The 21,136-nt window shown below is 44.8% G+C and overlaps 3 protein-coding genes and 1 pseudogene across 4 annotated transcripts; all 4 read left to right on the forward strand.

Annotated features, from left to right (window-relative positions):
- Positions 1–7,064: 7,064 nt before the first annotated feature.
- LOC308091774 (PIH1 domain-containing protein 1-like) lies at positions 7,065–7,910 on the forward strand (the record flags this gene model as incomplete). The annotated part of the gene is made up of 1 exon (XM_080437496.1): positions 7,065–7,910. One exon carries the CDS (start codon positions 7,065–7,067, stop codon positions 7,908–7,910), a length of 846 nt encoding a protein of 281 aa, XP_080293622.1.
- A 1,365-nt stretch (positions 7,911–9,275) lies between these two features.
- LOC308091530 (cytochrome b-c1 complex subunit 8-like) lies at positions 9,276–9,524 on the forward strand (the record flags this gene model as incomplete). Its single annotated transcript, XM_080437193.1, has 1 exon — positions 9,276–9,524. The coding sequence occupies one exon, from the start codon at positions 9,276–9,278 to the stop codon at positions 9,522–9,524; it is 249 nt and encodes an 82-aa protein (XP_080293319.1).
- A 230-nt stretch (positions 9,525–9,754) lies between these two features.
- LOC308091562 (nuclear pore complex protein Nup107-like) lies at positions 9,755–15,665 on the forward strand (annotated as a pseudogene). The gene is made up of 5 exons: positions 9,755–9,787; positions 10,023–10,779; positions 11,747–12,083; positions 12,396–13,217; positions 15,577–15,665. The product of its transcript is annotated as a nuclear pore complex protein Nup107-like (transcript).
- A 1,418-nt stretch (positions 15,666–17,083) lies between these two features.
- Positions 17,084–18,547, forward strand: LOC308091563 (centrosomal protein of 70 kDa-like; the record flags this gene model as incomplete). The annotated part of the gene is made up of 1 exon (XM_080437227.1): positions 17,084–18,547. The coding sequence occupies one exon, from the start codon at positions 17,084–17,086 to the stop codon at positions 18,545–18,547; it is 1,464 nt and encodes a 487-aa protein (XP_080293353.1).
- Between the last annotated feature and the right edge of the window lie 2,589 nt (positions 18,548–21,136).

Genomic DNA, 21,136 nt, shown 5'->3' on the forward strand with positions numbered 1-21,136 from the left:
GCCGGTGCTGAGAGCAACAGGCTTTGAAAGAGCCTAGAGGCTATGCGGTGTCTCTTCTCAGCTTTGGCCAGTGGAGCTGAAGACTTAAACATGCTGGATTTGACGGTTTTGGCCTGGGTTGGGAGGCCGTCTTCATAAGCTTGCAGGCTGGCTATCTGCTTGACGGTGATGGGCCAGTACTCGCCTTTGGAACCCTGAATGGGAGTCAAGTACAGCCGTCCTTGCCCCTCCCATGAGGCTCTGAGTTCACTGACTCGGGACAGGATGCTCTTCACAGCGTCGGGCTTGTCTGTGTCATGGAGATTTTCGGTGAAGAGTGCGATTTGGCGGGACAGGGTGCCAACGGGAGCCATGATCGCGAGTCAAGATGGAGGACTCAAGGATAGGTCAAGAATTGAAAAGTTTCAAGGATCGAATTTGTTCTTCACATTTGATTCCAGGGGATTCGTTTTGGCGGGGAGTCAGTAGCTGGAAAAGCTAGGCTAATGTTTTTGATTTAATCAAATTGAATTTATGTGCGGTGCAGTGGGAGGGCTGTACCTGGAAAAAAAAATGTAGGAAGGCAAGGGTTACGGTGAGTACCATGCCTACGTTCTGTATATGTCTTTAACAGAGAAGAACCCCTAGTGGAGGTGACATACACCGATGCACCTCCACCGGTTGTTCACTGATAAATTCAAATACAACTAAAATCCCACCCACGATGCCTATAGGTTAAACAGACCTTTTCAGATATGACAAAAAAACTTGGACGTCTTTTTAAAAGTGCCTTCTGAAAAGTAGCCTCCCACCGAAGCTGCCCTATATGACTAATAAAACTCAGCGCCTCTACAGCTCCCTTACTCGCCGTTCACACAGCGTGCGGCAGGGGTTCTGTCAGCTCTGAGTTTAATTATTCAAAGCAGTTTACCACATAAATCAGTGCAACGGACACTTTCCTTCACAAGGAGAGTGGTGTCCAAAACTTAATAAAATACACCTCCCCAATCAGTTAAGTGGTTTTGTGTAAAATCCCAACAGATGACCAACCAACGGACTGTCCACGATTGAGGGACACAAACGATGGCCGCTTTTCTGTTGCAAGTACACGATAAGTGGAGATAAATGGAGAACGTGTGATGTGCCTCAAACATTCATTCAAATCCTACAATTTCTAAAACCCATACACACTCTCTTTCCCGACCTTTCGACTGGCTGAACAGCGGGTCGCCCCAGGGACACCAACCAGCACCACAGGAACTAGCCTGGGAGGGCTCCGCTCAACTACGGGAGAGACTGGTTGTCGCCTGGGCACGGGGAGAGATGAACATGGGGTTACAACACAAATATTGATTTTTAGTAATAAAATCAAATTCCCAAAATTATTATATTCCAACCAGGTGTCCCAGATCCAATGTAGGTTGGAAATGGATCATTAAAAGTATCTATATCGTTATAGAATAATAGCAGCGTGTTACAACGCGTACATTGCATCAAGCATATATTATATACATACAATACATAACACAATTATACATATTATAATTCAATATAATATAGTGTCTTATGCATATATATGACACAATATATCAATGCTACCTCAACCAAGAACAATAGCGTGTTACAACGCACACATTGCATCAACCATATATTATATACATACAATACATAACATAATTATACATATTTTAATTCAATATAATATAATGTTTTATGCATATATATGACACAATATATCAATGCTACCTCAACCAAGAACAATAGCGCGTTACAACGCACACATTGCATCAACCATATATTATATACATACAATACATAACATAATTATACATATTATAATTCAATATAATATAATATATTACATATATATATATATGACACAATATATCAATGCTATATCAACCATACACAATTTCAGCCCTGTTCAAACCTGAACGTCGGGGATGAATACAGTCTGAGAATGCAACGCTGCAGCCTCTGAGGACAGAGATGACATAAACACAAAGTTATTCGATCAAGAGCGCTGGGGAGATCGGTAGACACCAAAATGCCATGCGCTCTGACCTTGCACAAATTACACACAAAGTTATAGCAGTATACTGGGGACAGTGGTTAACACCACATATCACGCACAGGTACACACAATTTGTTAGATCAAAGCACTGGGGAGATCGGTAGACACCAAAATGCCATGCGCTCCGACCTTGCACAAATTACACACAAACACAATTTGTTAGATCAAAGCACTGGGGAGATCGGTAGACACCAAAATGCCATGCGCTCTGACCTGCACAAATTATACACAAACACAATTTGTTAGATCAAAGCACTGGGGAGATCGGTAGACACCAAAATGCCATGCGCTCTGACCTGCACAAATTATACACAAACACAATTTGTTAGATCAAAGCACTGGGGAGATCGGTAGACACCAAAATGCCATGCGCTCTGACCTGCACAAATTATACACAAACACAATTTGTCAGATCAAAGCACTGGGGAGATCGGTAGACACCAAAATGCCATGCGCTTTGACCTGCACAAACTATACACAAACACAATTTGTTAGATCAAAGCACTGGGGAGATCGGTAGACACCAAAATGCCATGCGCTCTGACCTGCACAAACTATACACAAACACAATTTGTTAGATCAAAGCACTGGGGAGATCGGTAGACACCAAAATGCCATGCGCTTTGACCTGCACAAACTATACACAAACACAATTTGTTAGATCAAAGCACTGGGGAGATCGGTAGACACCAAAATGCCATGCGCTTTGACCTGCACAAATTATACACAAACACAATTTGTCAGATCAAAGCACTGGGGAGATCGGTAGACACCAAAATGCCATGCGCTCTGACCTGCACAAATTACACACAACCACCCAAGCCTGGAGTATACCGGATGACTTGGACTCCGTGCCCGGTTCGGACACTTTCGACGGGCCACTCGAGAGAACCACGGTATTTCCCAAGAGTCACACGTCCACAGTCCGTGCCTCTTGTAGGGGGCAAATACACAGTGGGATAGCGGGCATATATTGGTTCAACTAATGACAATAGTCAGGATGTTTACAGAGTGATTTTAGTGCGAAAAGAATTGAGCGAAGAAGAAAAAAAATTCTTCGCTAATCCGCCTCACTAAAACACTAAAAGTTGGAAAATACAGTTTTGTCCAAAGCGCAATATGTGTGAAATACTTTGAGTGGTACAATCGCTATTCTAAAAGCATGGAAATTTGCTCACCGTATTGTAGGGTACCCTTGATTGTACCAACAAGAATTTCACAGTATCACGGGGTGGTCCGGAACGGACAGGAGGTTGTCGCTAACCTCTGGACAGGATACCACGTCGGAGGTCACCAGCTGATGCGCCAGGACCACACTCCAAGACGGGAGTGTGACCTTTTGTTCAGTTTATCCTATTGTCCAGAGGGTACATACACGACATTAAACCAAGATCACATCAGCTCAATATCAGCATATTTATTAATTTCAATACAGCAATACACAGGAACAACACTGTGAAATATATGAACCAATAATGCAAGATAGGTAAAAACCAAGTACTCAACGTATCAGAGGATTTGCCTCGGAGAGGCAGAAGAGCAATAAATCCACACAGGGAAAAGAGCAAGAGGCGCCTCGTATGCACGAACAACAGAGTCAGTAGAACCGAAGTCTGCAGATCGCGGAGAATTCTAACTGTCACAAAATGTGTAATGTTATTACATACTGAGGAAACCAGTGAGGGTCTGTCCCCAAAAGGGGACCTTGGATTGGTTAACTTTGACATGCACGTGAAAGTTATGGGACGTGCCAAATGGTTGCTATGGTATTCTCAAGTCTCCTCAACTGCTGGAGGAAGCAGGTGTAGATAAGATCGCCTGAGGTCAACGGGAGTGTGCCGGCAGTTCCATACATTACTATAGGTTTCTAGTGCATTGTCAGCTCGACAGGATACACGAGCGGGTGTGTATCTTTTAGACGGTTTACGATCAAAGTTTCAGATAGTCTGATATTCAAATTCAGCTTGCAGCTTGTATCCTGTTTTTACACAATTTTAAGCATGTTTTTGTCACGTAGGCATCTCAGTTCAATGTTTTTAGTTTAGCACGAGCAAGTGGAAATTTCCACTTGCCATGACACACACATATGCAAGGCCCAAAAATATATAGTAATGTTCAACCTTTGAAATGGATGCTGATAAAATAAGTACCATATTTTCCCATCAGCACATCTGGCAACACTGACATCTGCTTGTCTTTTGGCAACGTGGCAACCCAGATGCCGAGTCGTGTGGTGTTGTGGGGAGATTACAACATCGGCTGCGTGGTGTTGGTTGTCTTTGGGATGTACATGGCACGTGAATGACGGACATATTACCGTGAGTGTGGTGTGATAGAGACATGACTAAAGTGAAAGCAACGGCGTGGGTCGAACAAAAAGGTAAGCAAGAGGGTGAAGCGAAGGACGCGCTTCTGTTGTTGTTGTGGCGATGCAGAGATTTCAATGGCCGCCGCGTCGTGTTGCTTCGGCTGTGGCCGTCGGCGTTCGGTGGTGCGCACGGTAAACGGTGCGAAAGTGTTTCCCCGTCCGTTGTGGTCGTAATGTGGTGAGTAGAATTAATTATGTTCTTTGGAGGCAAATGTGTAGTGAGCAATGAGAAGTACCCTACGCCACCCGTAAATTCAGCGCGCACGTTGTGGCTGGTGTTGTGGTGAGATGTCATAAGTAGTTGTTGTGTTTAGTCCAAATCAATGCTGTGGGTATGGCGTCAGCGGCGAGAGGTCCAAATGCATGGAGTGGGTGTGGGTGTGGCGTCAGTGGCGGAAGTAACTTTCTCCTTTATATAAGTAGATGCAAGAACAATGGCATTTGCCATTCTTCTTTCACCGCTATTTGGGTAAGACTGATGTCATATAGGTGCTGCAACAAGCAGTGGATGTTCCTGCAGTACTATAATGTCATCAATATAATGTCAGTCATCTCCATATTTGGGCAAAAACTCTATATCTGAGCAAAAAATGTGGACACACATACAGGACAGACACACAGACAACGATTTATGGATTTTACATAGATATACTATTGCGATACCCATTGGAACTCATGTCCCGTCGGTTAAGCAATAACCATATAGTACTTGCTGGCCAGCCTATGGTGTTATTAATTACATCATATTGATGACATCAGGGATCTCCATGGGCTTTTGTGGATTTATAAATACTAGACCATACCCGTAGGGGGATATGAGCACCCAAAGTGTGCAGTTTGGCTTATGCGCTGAGAACAGACAGTTTATCAAGGATCGAAAGTGAGTTTGTACTGTGTAGTGCAGTGGTTCTCAAACTTTTTCATGGCAAGGACCCCCAAATTGACACTTGTTAGCCCGCGGACCCCCATTTGAAAAGATATGACAGGGACCCCCATAAGAGAAGATTTTTTTACGGCTCTAGCAGTGAATCTCAACCATTTTAATTTCAAGGACCCCCAGTTTGACATGCATTAGCATTTAATGGCATTTCTATCCCTTGGACCCCAGTTTATATCGTAACATGTATGTTAATTTAACTCTGAGAGTGTACAAATGGAACCAAATGGACCCGTTATAGTCCATTTGGTTCCATTTGTACACTCAGAGTTACAGACCATAAGGGTCCATTTGGTGCCTAATCTATCATTTAGCTGGGGACCCCCTGGAACTCCCTCAAGGACCCCTGGGGGTCCCCGGACCCCACTTTGAGAACCAATGGTGTAGTGTGTACACACACACGCACATCCCGTCGTGGAGGAACAGAACACACACAAACACCCGCACATATAAAGATCTAACAGGCGGAGCCGTTCCCCGTCGGCCGTCGCCAACACACACACACGCGCGAGCCGTCGCGAGCGCGCACAAACACACACACACACACACACACACACCACGGTACATCCTCATGCGGCCCGTGGCCCGTCGCGAACACACACACGGGCGTCGCGCAAACACAAATAATGTACATTGTGACACGTGCCTCCCCAACGTGCATGCGCACGTGCGTGTCCACGCATACACGGCCGCGGACCCAAGTTGTGGTGCGATCATCTCCCCCCCACCCACACACACACACACCACGGAGCCAAGAATGAAATGTGGCTCCCTAGCGAGAGTGGGCGGGGTCTATGGTGTGGTAGCAGGCATGTTGGCCTATTGTAAGCGGTTTAGGGGCCATATTGGTGGTAGTGTGTTTTGGCGTTGGTTGTGAAAGTGCAGGTGGGTGTGGGGACGCGTTGTGAGCTTGTAGATCGGCTGTTTTCCAAGAGGCAAGGTATATGTGTGAAGGCGCTTCGTTTGGCCTTCTTTTCATAGACCTTGTTGCTTGTAGGGTTCGTTTCGTTTGGCCTTGTTTTCATAGACCTTGCTGCTTGTTTCTCGCGCGAAACCTGGCAAGTTACCAAGACCCCACGACACCACCAAGACACCACGGTCCACGACACCACCACAGAGGTTAGTCAAATTATAGGAGGATACAGGTACACACACACACATATAACATTTTATTTTATTTTGAGGACTGCTGATCCAACTGACTTAAGTCAGTTGGATCAGCGGTTCTCACCGCACTCCCAGGCACTGCACTCCCTTGGGTCTTTGGCGATATGCAGAGATCGGTAGTTCTTGACAATCGCATCTCCATATATGCCCGTATACATGGGCATATCGCTCGGACCAACGGTTCTGGAGAACCACCGATCCACTTCATGCCGGGCACTGCATTTCCTTTGGTCCTCTGTGACATGTGTGCTGAAGTCGATCGGCCGGACAGTTCTCAGGATACGCCGAAGGACAGATATGCACACTGCACTTGTCGCATGCAAAGATTTGTGGAATTCATTCATATTAGTAATAATACTATATAATAGTAATAATAATAAGAAGAAGGTATCGTAGTTTGACGCACATGTGACTAAGAGGCGCAACCTACGTCATGACTCGATGGACAGACTGAGTACTTAAACTGTACACCACTTCATTTAGACCATGGTTTAAGAGTGTGGTCGCCTTCAGCAGTGACTTCTTTTCAGTGGACATCCATGGCAACAGATTCCTCACTCCTCGATTCTGGGTTGGAGAATCAGCCACAAGAGGAGCTCTACCAGCAGTTGCTACAGACGAGGGGAAAGACAAAAAGTGAAAACTCCACAGTGATCCAACCACATCCTGGTATGTGTGTCAAAACCCGATCCCAGCCAGACAAGCAGAAGATCTTCATCAACATCTGTCAATCAACCTCAATCCCTCCCCCTCTGGAACTCTCAAGGGAGGAGCTTGTGGATCTCCTCAAATCAGAAGACCCCACCAACTATCGATTTCCCATGAGCCTTGGCGAGCCGCACACAGAGATCGACAACAGTTCCTTGGGTTGTACAGCCTATGATGTTGTCGTCAACCAAGATTTCTTTGAGAAGTGCCAGAAAGATTCTCTGTTTCTGCATTTCCTCATCCTGGTTTCCTTAGAGGGGTTAGAGAATAAATACAACTTGGAGCTCAGCAGAGACTGGAAGGTTCTGAGGAACAGGAAGCTATTTGGCTCTGTGAGCGAGCAGAACATCCGCACCAAGAGCCGACCTGACATCGAAGAACTACCTCCACAGGATGCCCCTCCTGTCCCGGCCAAAAGACCTGAGTTCAGTTTGTTAGTGGAGCCCCCTGTTGACGAACCAGAGTACCTCATCGCTGAGATACAACTACCTGGGGTGTTGTCATTTACTTGTCTGATCCTGGATGTAGGTGAGGATCGTCTTGTTCTATCAGCTCGTCCTTCTCTCTTTCACCTGGACGTCTTCCATCCTCTCCTCATTGACCAGGAGAACAGCCTGGCCCAGTACAACAAACACACACAGACTCTGACAGTTACCATGCCTGTTGTGTCTTCATGAAGTCTCATTATTTACTATTTTATCCTTTTTTTAAAACCCCCTTTTCTCCCCAATTTAGTCATTCGAGTGTTGTCACTGCTGTTGTATCCTACTGACTCACCTGCTCACTGAGTAGCCCTCACCGGGAGGACGTAGAGCCCCTGTCCTACTCCAGCTGCCCCACGCTCCCTGCTGACAGGTGCCGCCCCAGCCTGTAGGAGTACGTGCAGTGACAAATATCAACTAACCCTTCCGGCCTGGCTCATCTCGCCCGAACACGGGTCAATTGTGTTAACATGGAACCTCGACAAAGCCGGATGCACCACAATGGATTCTAACCCCAACCTCCGCAGTGGTGGGCAGGCACTTTACCACTGTGCCACCCGAGCGCCCTTGCTATTATCATATTAATTTGTTAACTTTTCAGAGTAAGCTACTTGACCGGTTTCTGTTGGGGCCGATGCAAGTCGGGAACGATGCATGTTGGAAATACATGCCCACCCACCCAGTTATGCAATACCTGTTGTACCCGTGTTGCAGGACCCGTTGTGTCTGTGTGTCCCTTTTATGGCCATATATTATATGGAGATTTCTGTATCTGTCTGTCTGTGTCCCTTTTATGCCCATTTATGGAGTTTCGTGTTAGGCATGCCCAAATATGGGGTTCCCTGATATCATATTGAAGACATCAGGGAACCCCCTATATATGGGGATTTTTCAATATTTTTTGAAGATCCAGTCTTATCTGACCGGCTTCCCACTTGGCTGGCACATCATGACCTTGGGTCGTCGGCGATACGCATGCAGTTTGTCAAAAGGTACACAGACCACAGATACCTTGCCCGTAGGGCAGCAGGGGAGGTCTGTGTTATGCCCATATATGGTGATTTCTGTATCTGTGGTCTGTGTACCTTTTGTGCCCATATATGATGATTTCTGTATCTGTCTGTTTGCCTGTGTCCCTCGTATTGCCCATATATGAAGATGTCTTTATCTGTCTGTCCTTGTCCCTTTTCCCTTTTCTTGAGACATTAATTACAGACGGACAGACGGACAGAGATTTGGGCCTTTATAGTTAGATTAGATGGGAAATACCATGGTTATGTGATGCATACTACAGGGTTGTGCTCCTAACTGCAATTTCTATTCAAATGAATCTATTTAAAGAAATGTTCGTTTGCCCATGCATTTGGAAAAACCTTATATGGTTATTACATTCTGACCTCACATGTGATACGCTGACAGGTGTAACATTGGTGACCAGACTAGATACTTAAACCGGGTGCTTAAATAGTAAATTTAAGTACATCTTGCAAACAGCAATTTGCTCAGAAGCTCCTTTAAATTTCAAATCACAACAAAATATTGTCGAAACCTCAAGGAAACATGGGTCGCCACTTTGGAAACTTGACCAAGGTCAGGCACATAATTACGTACAGTCTGTCCCCCTTCGAACAGAGGGCTTTCCCTAACTACTTCTCTAAAGGAATCCCCAATGTGTGGAGACGGTTTACCTCTTCTTTCTTCAGAGTTGCTCCCCCGATGACCCTTGTGTACATCATATACACCTGGGGAAACCATGTCCACCAACAAAGCAAGAGGAAGAATCCAGCTGACTTTGAGAATGACCAATGAACTGCCTTCCTGCTACTCTGATTGTTTCTTTCTCTCCTCCCACTCTTTATTAACCTTTGATTGTCCTTTATTATTTATTATTATTATTATTATGAAACTTTTAATAACATTATTTTGTGGTTTGGACTTTTTCGTTTGAACCGACCTGAAGATCTGTATTTGAAATCCTGGCAGAGCGGGAACAGAAAGCCTACAGAAAGGTTCCCCTTCTGCTTGACAACACCAGCCCTATGGTAGTGCCAGCCCACCCCCTCCCTCATCTCGTAGGTGGCGATCCAGTCTGTTGTGGAGAACCACTTGTGTTTTTTTATGTCATTCACGCCATTCTTCAAGTTTCCAAATCTCTTTGTCAAGTCTACCTGTAGCAGGTCTCTCAGCAGATCCTTCAAGTCAGAGCTAAAGTGAGAGGGGAATCGTACCTTGCCAGATACAATCTTCTTGTAGATCTGGATAGGCTGATCTGCAAAGAAGGGAGGATAACCAGCTGCCATGTCATAGATCAGGACACCTCGAGGATCTCTGTACAGACAAGCTGTCACCCCCAGGAGGAATCCAGACTTGTCGTCCATTTTAGCAACAGGAAGCAGAACGCCCTGATTCATAGACACGTCTCGATTGGCTGATACCAGCTTTATGATGACGCCAATCTTAGCTCTGACCTTCTGAATGGAGATGACCCAGGAGAGGCTGCTGCAGCTAGTCTTGTCCCAGAGTTCCTTTCTTCCTTCCTGAAAATTTCTTCTGCTCTATTGGATCTTTTGAGGGACTACCAGGATCTCTGCCAGGGCAGGGTAGCTACTCTTCAGCGTGTTGTTCTCAGATCAGGACAGCTCAGTAAGACAGCAGCAGGAGTTAAATGGATTCTACAGCAGGAACTCAATACATGGAAACTGATTAACTCACTGTACAGGGACCGTGTTCAGTCAGCATTCAAAGATGACATCATTATGGACCTGTCTGTTCCCTGTGAGAGGTTAGTTGTGGATCAGCTGTTCCAACGTGATGCAGTCGTTAGACAGAGTCAGCTGGTTGTTGATTGGTTGGAGAGCATTGCCAGTGATCAGATAGGACATTTTGCGAACAACATTGAATGCTACGCCAAGAATGTCTACTGGGAAAACACCCTCCATGCTTTGAAGATGAGAAGAACAGGAAGTGCTGGAGTCACTGCTGCCCTGGTAACTGAACTGGACCCAGATGCTCCAGTGAGACTGCAGCGCCCCCTGGTGGATCTTGACAGAGAAGATGAAGATGAAGATGTCATCAAAAGAAAGGACGAAATTACCTACCTGGGCTCCATCTTGGAGGCAAACCTCTGGTAACAAAAACGCCGAAAAAGTGATCAAAAATGTCAACCAAACAACACGCTATTTGTGGAGGATTGATCGTCTAGTCAGTAAGAATACTCTGAAGATTCTTTCAGGGGCCCTCATTCAAGGTCATTATGATTATGCATGCACTTCATGGTATCACAACACCTCCAAGGCCTTAAAAACAAGGCTCCAAACATCCCAAAACAAACTTGTAAGGCTACTTCTTGGCCTCAGTCACAAAACCCATCTAACCCCTGCTCATTTTGCTAAGATTGGATGGCTTAGGGTTGAGGACAGAGTACAACAACTTGCTATGGGCCTGGTCTTCAAGATACACCACAACATTGGGATCCCCCTGTATTTGTCAAAATACTTCCAAAATGTTAATGAAGTCCATGATCAAAACACCAGAGGCAGCTCCACAAATCATGTTCAACCCAGATTTGGCTCAACTAAGGGAATGAACTCGTTCTCATGCTATTCATCAAAAATGTGGAATGCCCTACCAAAAGGAGTAAAGGAGTGTAAAACCCTACTCACTTTCAAAACTGCCATAAAGATACACCTTCAGGAGGCTGCAATTCGAAAATGGCCCCTGTCTAAGTCTTAACCTACCCCCCCCTCTTTCATTTTCTTCTTTTGAATATATTTTTTTCACTCTTCATACCAGTAACCTGTAAGTTGATTGTATGACATTCTGTATAGTAGTGTGTATATCTGTCTGTCTCTTATATGTCATCATGATTTGTGTGCATGGGGTTCTCATCTTAAACAAGCTAAGTGCTTAATGAGTCTTCCAGTTTAGTAGACCTTGTATTGTGAATTTGTACTTCCATGTACTGATGTTCTCATGTCTTACTAAATAAAAGTACATCAATCAATCAATCAATCAATCAATCAATCAAACAGACTCCTGAAGAACCTGTTCACACTCATCAGAGCTGGAATGATTGAACAGGCTCATAGGTTGTGTCAACGCTGTGGTCAGGCCTGGAGAGCAGCCACTCTGGGGGGATGGAAGCTTTACCATGACCCCAACTTCACCTCAGACTCTTTGGAGCTGCAGCCGGTTGAAGGAAACCCTCAGCGAGGAATCTGGAAAACCTGTTGCTAGAGAATGGCTGAAGAGGAGCAGTTAAACAGATACGAGAGAGCAATTTACGCTGTACTCAGTGGAAACATCAAACCGTTGTTGCCAGTGTGTGATGGGAGGATTGCGTTTGGGCGTGTTTGGGGAGTTTCCCCGGTTGGACGTAGCGTGTGGAAGGAACACGTTATTCCAACCAGTTCCTTTCCCCTCCATCAGGCCCGGCTGACCAGGGGGAGGCAGTATAGAGACCAGGATTGCTGCATGTTTTTAGTGAGGGTACCTACCCTTGGGGACACGGGGAGAACATGCAAACTCCACACAGAAAGGCCCTTTCGCCGACCCCAACTAGGGTATGGGCCCTGATGACGTGGAGGACAGGACAGCGCCCACAGCGTCCCCGGCGGGAATCGAACCCAGGACCTTCTAGCTGTGAGGCGACTGCGCCACCGTGCCCCCCTTCTGGATCACATTATCATGTGATCCAGAAGGCTGTTATACTGGGAGACCTGGACGGTCTTCTGGAGGACTTCAGTGATTGGCTGACAGGTTCTAAGCCCCTCCCATCTCACCTGCTGCAGTTCATGACTCACCTTGTGTTATTCTATCACTCTCTGGGCATCGCACTAAAAGAGGACGTATGTGTGGACGCACTAAAGACTTACATCGGTGTGTTGATAAAAAAAAGAGGATCAGTGGGAACTCATAGCCAGCTATGTCAGTCAACTTCCTGTCGACATAGCAACTGTGCAGTATGCCAGTGTCCTGGAGACCATCAGCCAATCAGAACAGAGGAGGAGGTGTCTGCATCTGGCAAATGATGCTGGTCTAGATGTAGCAACAATCACTAAACTGGTGGTGGAGACTGTGTTAGCCAGAGACAGCACTGAGTTCACCCACCACACACACACCCTGGATAGAAGATTGACGTCGTTGATTGGTTGCTGATTGACCCCGCCCACCGAGCGGAAGCTCTCAAACAGTCCAACTCTATCATGAGGAAATTCTTAACTGTACAGAAGCTGGACGCAGTGAAGGCTGTGTTTTCTAAACCTCCAGAAGACTCAGTGAGGGGGATTTATCGTCAGTGGGAGGGTCAGGACACGCCTCTTCTTGCCGAGGACGAGAACGCTGTGAGAGAACACCTGTGTATCAGAGCTTACCTGGAAGCCCATGGGGCGTTTAATGATTGGATCAGCCACAGTAACTCTGCCCCTCAGATGCCAGACCCCGCCCCCCAGGACGAGTTCACGGAGAGAGTAGCCAATGAGATGAGAGAGAAGGAGTACCAGAGTAAGTGCGCTAGGTGGGAGGTGGGCGTTTTGACCGTCGATGTTAAAGAAAGAATCTACAGGCTGTTGCCTCACAGCTGTCGCCTCACAGCTAGAAGGTCCTGGGTTCGATTGCCGCAGGGGAAGCTATGGGCGCTGGGGGCGTGTTCTCTCCTCCGCGTCATCAGTGCCCATACCCTAGGTGGGGTTGGCGAAAGGGCCTCTCTGTGTGGAGTTTGCATGTTCTCCACGTGTCTCCTAGGGTAGGTACCCTCACAAAAACATGCAGTAATCCTGGTCACTATACCGCCTCCCCCTGGCCAGCCAGGGCGCCTGATGGAGGGGAAGGGAACTGGTTGGAATAACGTGTTCCTTCCACGCGCTACGTCCAACCAGGGAAACTCTCCCCTGTCAGGTGACAAGAAGGTCAGTTGGCTCTCATGCATTGAAGGAGGTATGAGCTCGGCCCTGGCCTCCCTAGGTTGGCAGAGGGAAGGTAGTGCCCAGGATTACATAGACAATTGGCACTGGGTGTAAAAAATAGGGTTACAAAATCGTGGGATAAAAACCCGTTCCTGTTCGCAGATGACTCGGCTCTGCAGGGACAGGCTGCAGGTTAAAAAATCTCTCAGCTCTGAACTCGACACGATCCGCATCTGGCTCTCTGACAACAAACTATCATTACACCTGGGTAAAACCGAATCCATTCTCTTTGGGTCTAGTGTTAACCTTAACAAGGCTGAGAACTTCACTTCACAACACTGATCATGTTCAACCCAGATTTGGCACAAACAAGGGAATGAACTCTTTCTCATGCTATTCAACAAAAATGTGGAATGCCCTACCCAAAGGAGTAAAGGAGTGTAAAACCTTACTCGCTTTCAAAACTGCCCTAAAGAATCACCTTCAGGAGGCTGCAATTCCAAATTGGCCCCTGTCAAAGTCTTAACCTACCCCCCCCCCTCCCCTCCTCCTAAAACTGTCTATTGTACATATTTCTTGTTTTTCATACCTGTAAGCTGATTGTATGACGTTCTGCATAGTAGTGTATATTTGTATGTCTTCTTAAATGTCATCATGATTTGAGCGCACAGGGATCTCATTTTAAACTAGAAAATGTGCTCCTTGGAGCACAAGTCTCCGCCAGCAGACCCGTGCTATTTTAATAGCACGGTCGTCTTGGTAGAACGGGTCGTCTTGGTAGAATGCGCGTGGTTTTTGGTGTTCTGCAGGGGCGACTGAATATGTAGTGTCTGCATCTAAAAAATGTTCTTCTTGAAGCAATGTGTCATATGGGAGTCCTCGTAATTGACTGGTTTGTTCAAATGCTTGTCTGTCTTCTTCATCTTCATTGTCTTGAACAGTTTCAGCAGTTGATTGGTGTGTTTGATCTATGTCAGTTTTCTCTAGTGCTACATAATGTATTTGATCAAGGTGGCCAATTGTTACAGTATTAAGACTTCGGCCTTGTTGTGGGATCAATTCAACTCTATAGTCCTCTTCTGTGTTACTGTTGTAGATGAGTATGCTTTCTTAGCTTTGGCCTTTGCTTGACCAATGTTAGGTGTTCTCAGAGGGACACACACACGCACGCGGACGGACGGACGGGTGATTTGTACGGGAAGGTACTGTTCCAATCAAGACTGATTGATCCTGTCTTACCTCACTTCAAAAAACATAAATGGCTTTTTGAAGTGACACACCTATTTATAGGATTTTATTTCGTCATGCGTCTCGCTAGCCAATCAAAAGCATTGGTGACAACATATTGTCACGTGTCACGTGAAGTTTGACCAATGTTAGCTTGGCTAGGGGGGAGGTGAACACACAGCGGGACGAAGCGAAAACGTACTCTCCGCGTCCGGCGGAGACAATAAGCCAAGTGCTTTTATGAGCGATTCAGTTTAGAGGACCTTGTATTGTGAATTGTACTTCCATATACTTTTACCATGTCTTTCTAAATAAATTATTCAATCAATCAATCAATCAAACTGGGATACCAGTTAAAACCATAGTGTGCGCTCACACACACACACACACACACACACACACACACACACACACACACACACACACACACACACACACACACACACACACACACACACACACACACACACACACACACACACGGTAACACAGAGTAACAGTGTTTGTTTGTTTGCTTGTTTGCTTGTTTATTTGTTTGTTTGTTTGTTTTGTTTATTTCAATCAAATGTGTTGTCAGAGTCAGCTTTTGGGTTATTATTAAGCATAATATTTCCATATTTCTCCCATATTATTTTGTACTGAATTATATATATCCATCAAGGCAGAGTGAGATGTTTGAGCCCAGCAGCAATGACGACACAATGCACAGAAAAGCCTCCACATCTGGTCAGATGAGGGAGGAGCCAGGCCTGGAGCCAAACCTCAGTGCCTAGAGCCTCCTAGTGTTGCCAACAGCTCTAACATCCGAAACACCCAGTGACTCCAAATGCATCAGTCGATGTTTTATTGAAATGTAAAATAAGTTTTGACAAAGTTCTGCCCAAGAGAAGTTTTTTTCCCCAAACATGCTGATTTAGCTGACATCATAGACTGGCCTCCAAGTATACTCTGATAATGAATACTGCACTAAATACTCTGATGGGTGCCGCACAACCTTCTATAACGTTGAAGTTGTCTGTCTGTTTTTCATCACAACCACACACCTCAGGTCAGAGTGAGCTGAAACTTTTATGATCTGGGCAACTCTTTGTTTTATCCTTTAAAGGTATTATATATATATATATATATTTTTAAAGGTTAAAGTACTATATTATGATAGTAATCATTGCTACAGAGCGTTTGTTCTGTCACAGCTCTGTCTCTCCAGCTCTTTAGTAAACAGAATATAGCACATTTTCAGTTAGGTGACACATTTTAAGCCAATCAGCAGAAAGCACTGAAAATGCATTTTCTATTTAATAAAGAGCTGGAGAGACATGGGAGACTCCTTTTACTGAACAAACACTCTATAGCCATGAGTACATATATAGAAGACAAGAATATAGAATATAGAGCTATTAACACTTATTTTAACCAAAGTAAATCACTAACCCTACCTTTAATTTTTAAATGTGATATTTATTGGTTAAAAAAAAGTTTTTTTGTTAAAAGGTTAAAGCACTAGGCTATATTCTGATAGTAATCATCGCTATAGAGTGTTTGTTCAGTAACAGCGGTCTCCATGTCTCTCCAGCTCTTTAATAAATAGAAAATAAATTTCCAGGTAGGTGACAAAATGTCAGCCAATCAGGAGTGAGTACCCATTTATCAGCTTTCAATTTTATAGTGTTCCGTTTTTGTCTACTCATTTCTTTTTGATATATCTTCCAATTTCACTTGTTTAGTCTGTATCCTGACTGAGTTCTCTATCCTGATTGGATAAAATTGGTATCCTGACCTGAAAATGCATTTTCTGTTAACTAAAGAGCTGGAGAGACATAACTGAACAAACACTATAGCGAGTACTATCAGAATATAGAGTTATTTAACAGTTATTTTAACCAAAGAAAATCACATACCCTACCTTTAACTAAATGTAATATTTTTAATTATTAATTTGAGATTTGTTCTGAAACTTTTCCCATATATGGAGATACACGACATCATAGTAATTAGGTCATAGTACTGACATCATCACAGTTTCCCAGAGAAAAGTACAAGTCACATTAGTCACATTCTTTATAGACATATAACTCAGCGATCTAGCTGTGCAATGACTGTAAACTAGAAAGCTTCAAATTATAATAGTGGGTTATCATTTGCATAATGTTGACTTTGTTCAAACCAAACATTAATGCTACCAAGCTCTGGTAGATTGTAAATATATCCTGTAGCGTTCGCTGCAGCTGGGTAAATGCGATGGAACAGCAAGAACAGACAGAATGGGACTCTGTTAACAAACTCCTCGAGCATCATGGATTTAAGCCAGTGCGTTTTGCTGATCCTTTTCAAAATGATAACCTTTCAGATCTGGTTCTCCTGCACAAGGACACATCTCGTGAGATCAGGAGTACCCTGAGGACAATGCTTGTAGACTCAGACAGACGAGAAGCCCTCCTCCAGGAGTTTATCCAGTCCAACGACCTGCTCAAACTGGAAGTCCAAGAGCAAATGAGCCTAGCTTCCAAGCACTCCCAGAGGGCTACGGAGCTGGAGGGCATGCTGGACAGAATCAGGCATAAGGTCCAAGACATGGAGGACAGGTATGCCGGCAAGGTTGCCCAACAGCCCGACCACATGCACCAACTCCAACAGGAAAAGCAAGAAGCACAGAGGCGCTGCCTGGGACTAGAACAGAAGCTAGATAAGGAGAGAGATGCAGCGGCTCAGCTTCAGAGGAAGCTGTACTACACAGTCAAGGAAGAGGAGAGGCGATTGGGGCGTCGGACACCGGACTTTCAACAGATCTCCAAGAGACACTCCTCAATGGACCAGCACATGTTCGGTGTAATTGACTTCTATGAAACGCGGTCCCTCAAAGGAGACTCATCTGATGATGAGTCTTACCAAACGAGGAGTCAGAAGGACTCGGGCAATGTTACCCCATGCTCCAAAACCATTATAAAGCTTTATCAGGATCAGCTGAAAGATAGCAATACCCAGAGGGAAGAACTCAAGAGTGAGTTGCAGCACTTGAAGCGAGAGCTGGAGGCGAGGCCCACGATAAAAGAACTGAAGTCCTACAAACAGCAACTCCGCCGTATGGACATGCTGATCAAACAAAATAACACCAGCTTACCTAAAGAAGGAGGTAACTCTGGCAGCGAGCAAGTGATGGAAGCTAGTGGTTTATGCACTCAATATCGCCATTTGTTGAACGAGATTGGTGCAATTTTGAGAGGTTCCAGGATTCCAGTGCGGCTGCACCGGCAGAGACCCACCAATATGGAATCAGAGCTGGTTGAACTTCAGGACCTCATCCCTACACTGGAGGCGTGGGCCAAACAACTCCACTCACTGGACATGATGCTGGAGGGCATCTCCATCGATGACGATAAGGTGCTGCACAGTGACAACAAGGTGCTGCACAGTGACGAAAAGGTTCTGCGCAGTGCCAACAGAAAAACGTTGGCGAGCATGGTTTCCCATTTCCAGACACTGTTTGATGTGCGGTCTCTGAATGGTGTCTACCCACGCATGAACCAGGTCTACACAAGGCTGGCAGAGATGACCAATGCCATGAGAAACCTCAGAGATGTTCTGAATCTAGATGAGAGAGTTACCTCTTGTGAGATTGTTAACAAGGTGGCCAGAGTGGTTTCTTCCCCTGAACATGTTGGATTGCCGTATTTGCCCCCTGTGTATGCAGCGCCCCGCCGCTGATGAACTTCTATGTCGTATTTTTATATGTGTGTGTGTGCCCCCAGAGCTAATCTTGCAAACTGCTGGACTGATCAGCGCCAACTTAGTATCTCCACTTCTTTCATGTTATTCTTTTTTTTTATTACTCTCAGCTAACCTCTGTCAGAGCTGGCCATTTGAGATTAGGCAGAAATGTTGCCCATCTATGACTGATGTCATAGATTGGCCACATGAAATCCTAGATCCAAATGAAGCCACTCCATCATTAGACCCCATCTCTTTTTTTAAACAAATGCCATTATATCATGAACGCAACATCCAACTAGAAAAAGTGCTCCTCGGAGCACAGGTCTCCGCCAGGTCAGGTAGGTATGACGTCATGTGTCTCGCTGGCCAATCACAGCTGATGACAGACGGACACACACGCACACACTGCACCGGACGGATGGACAGGGGGTAAAACATACTCTCCATAGACCATATTCACACGGCGGCCATGTTTCTATGAAGTCAATGAAAGTAGCCACCCCGGGTGGCGGCACTTTCAATGTTAAATTCCAATATGGCCGCCGTGTGAATATGGTCTATAGAGTGCACATCTCAAAGTGTTTTCACTGCTCATCAAAGTGGTTTCCGGGGGCAATTTTCTCTGTCTTTTTCTCTCATACACACACGAACAATTTTCTTGAACAATTTTCTTGAACGGTAGTGTCTTACACTAAAATCTGGAATTTGAATTGCATTCAAAACAGACTTTTTGCTACTGTGATACAATCAGTATTTGTCCAAAAATCACAACAATGTATACACAATCATGATCACACAATGTGATAATAAAATCAGATTATTTATGTTCCCTACCGATTGGCTTATAATTGCCTTCCAGAGTTTGTGGGAGGGGCCTATTTGTTGACAAAAAATACATCATGAATGCATACACATTGTTTACATTTTTATCACATTTTGCAGGCCTCAACAATGTGATCCAAAAGGTGCTAACTTTCACAGTTTGTTCCAGAAACATGGATTTGTTTTTGGACCAATCTTCACCAAATTAGGTAAGCTACACATGATCTTGGGAATCATGAGACAATGGGCAAACAGCTTGTTGATATCCCATACTTTTGACTGTATCAGTGTTGCCATGTCGGCTTATTATAACCGACTTTGGGCTTCTTTTTCTGTAAAGTTGCTTGTAAATATTGGTAGTTTTGCAAGTTGAATTTTTTGTGGCTTGTGGCTAAAGTGTTGGCCTACTTGCTGCTTATTTAGGCTTTCTTTCCACACTTTTAATTATTATTTAAACCAGTGGTTCTCAAATATTGTTATGAAAATGTTTTGTGCCCAGGGGAGCATTTGTGTTGTTGGAATGTTTCAAAAAATATTCCAAATAGTGCACATTTTATTACAAGAGTTTTTTAAAATAGCAGATCTACAAGCTCACAACGTGTTGCATCGGGACACGTTGAGAGCTTGTAGATCGGTTCTTTTCAAATAGCCGATGCATAGGTTTAAAGTGCTCATGCTCATTTTTGGGCAGAATTTCCTCTTTTGTCAAAAAAAGTGCTCTCAGGACTCTTTCTGGAGCCCTCATTCAGCCCCTCATTCATGACCCACATTTATCCCACACATTTTGCTAGCCTAGGATAGCTCAGGGTAGAAGACAGGGTTAAACAACTAAAAATGGGATTGACTTTCAAAATAGTCAATGCGACTTTGCCCTCAATGCCCTCAATACCCGCATATCTGACCAAATACCTATTTTTTTTTTGGCAACAATACTAGAGGGAGCGTAAACAATGATCTGGTACCACCCGCCCATAAAACAAACATGGGCAAATTCTCCTTCTACAGCACTGCCATCTAAGTGTAATGCCCTGACCCCATCCCAAAAAATTTAGATCACTGCATGGCTTCCTTTAGCCTGGTAAACCCCCTCCCTCCGGAAATCTCATTTGCATTTGATTTCAGGGAGGTCTGGGATTGCGAAGGGAGTAGAGATGGCCGAACACTGCGTGTCCGAACCAATCAGCGGCTGCTAGGGGCGGGATCATCCAATCACCTGCCTAGTAGCTTGAAAAAAAGAAAAACTGTCTGTCATCGATTCTGCGCCCGGAGTCTCAGATGCAAGTACGCTGTGAAACAAAATGTGTGTCGCAAGCTTTCTTCCATTTGACGGTGTCAGGTTAGGCTTCCTTTAAAACAGCCCTGAAAATGCACCTTTCAGGAGGCCAAAGGGGGAGGTAGTTATCACTTCTCCCTTAGACAGGCAACCTCCCCCCCTCTTTTTCTCCTCTACTCTGTACAAATATTGTTTTATATTTGTGATGATGTTGAATGTTTGGTGCTATTTTATATGTTGATGAATTGAATTCCTAGGACCCCAATGGAAACAAGACTGCAAGGACTCTTTTGGTGTTATCCAAAAGAGTCAAAGTGTTTGACTGTACTCGTGCTGTTTTTACATTTCTGTCTAATAAAATATTCGATCGACCGACCGACCGACCGACCAATCAATCAATCAATCAATCAATCAATCAATCGATCGATCGATTGATCAATCAATCAATCAATCAATGTGGCCTAATAAGTTGCTTCTTTTGGGCTTGT

The sequence above is a fragment of the Gymnoscopelus braueri genome (genome assembly GCF_963280865.1).
Source record: "Gymnoscopelus braueri genome assembly, chromosome: 9".
In the NCBI taxonomy this organism is placed as follows: domain Eukaryota; kingdom Metazoa; phylum Chordata; class Actinopteri; order Myctophiformes; family Myctophidae; genus Gymnoscopelus; species Gymnoscopelus braueri.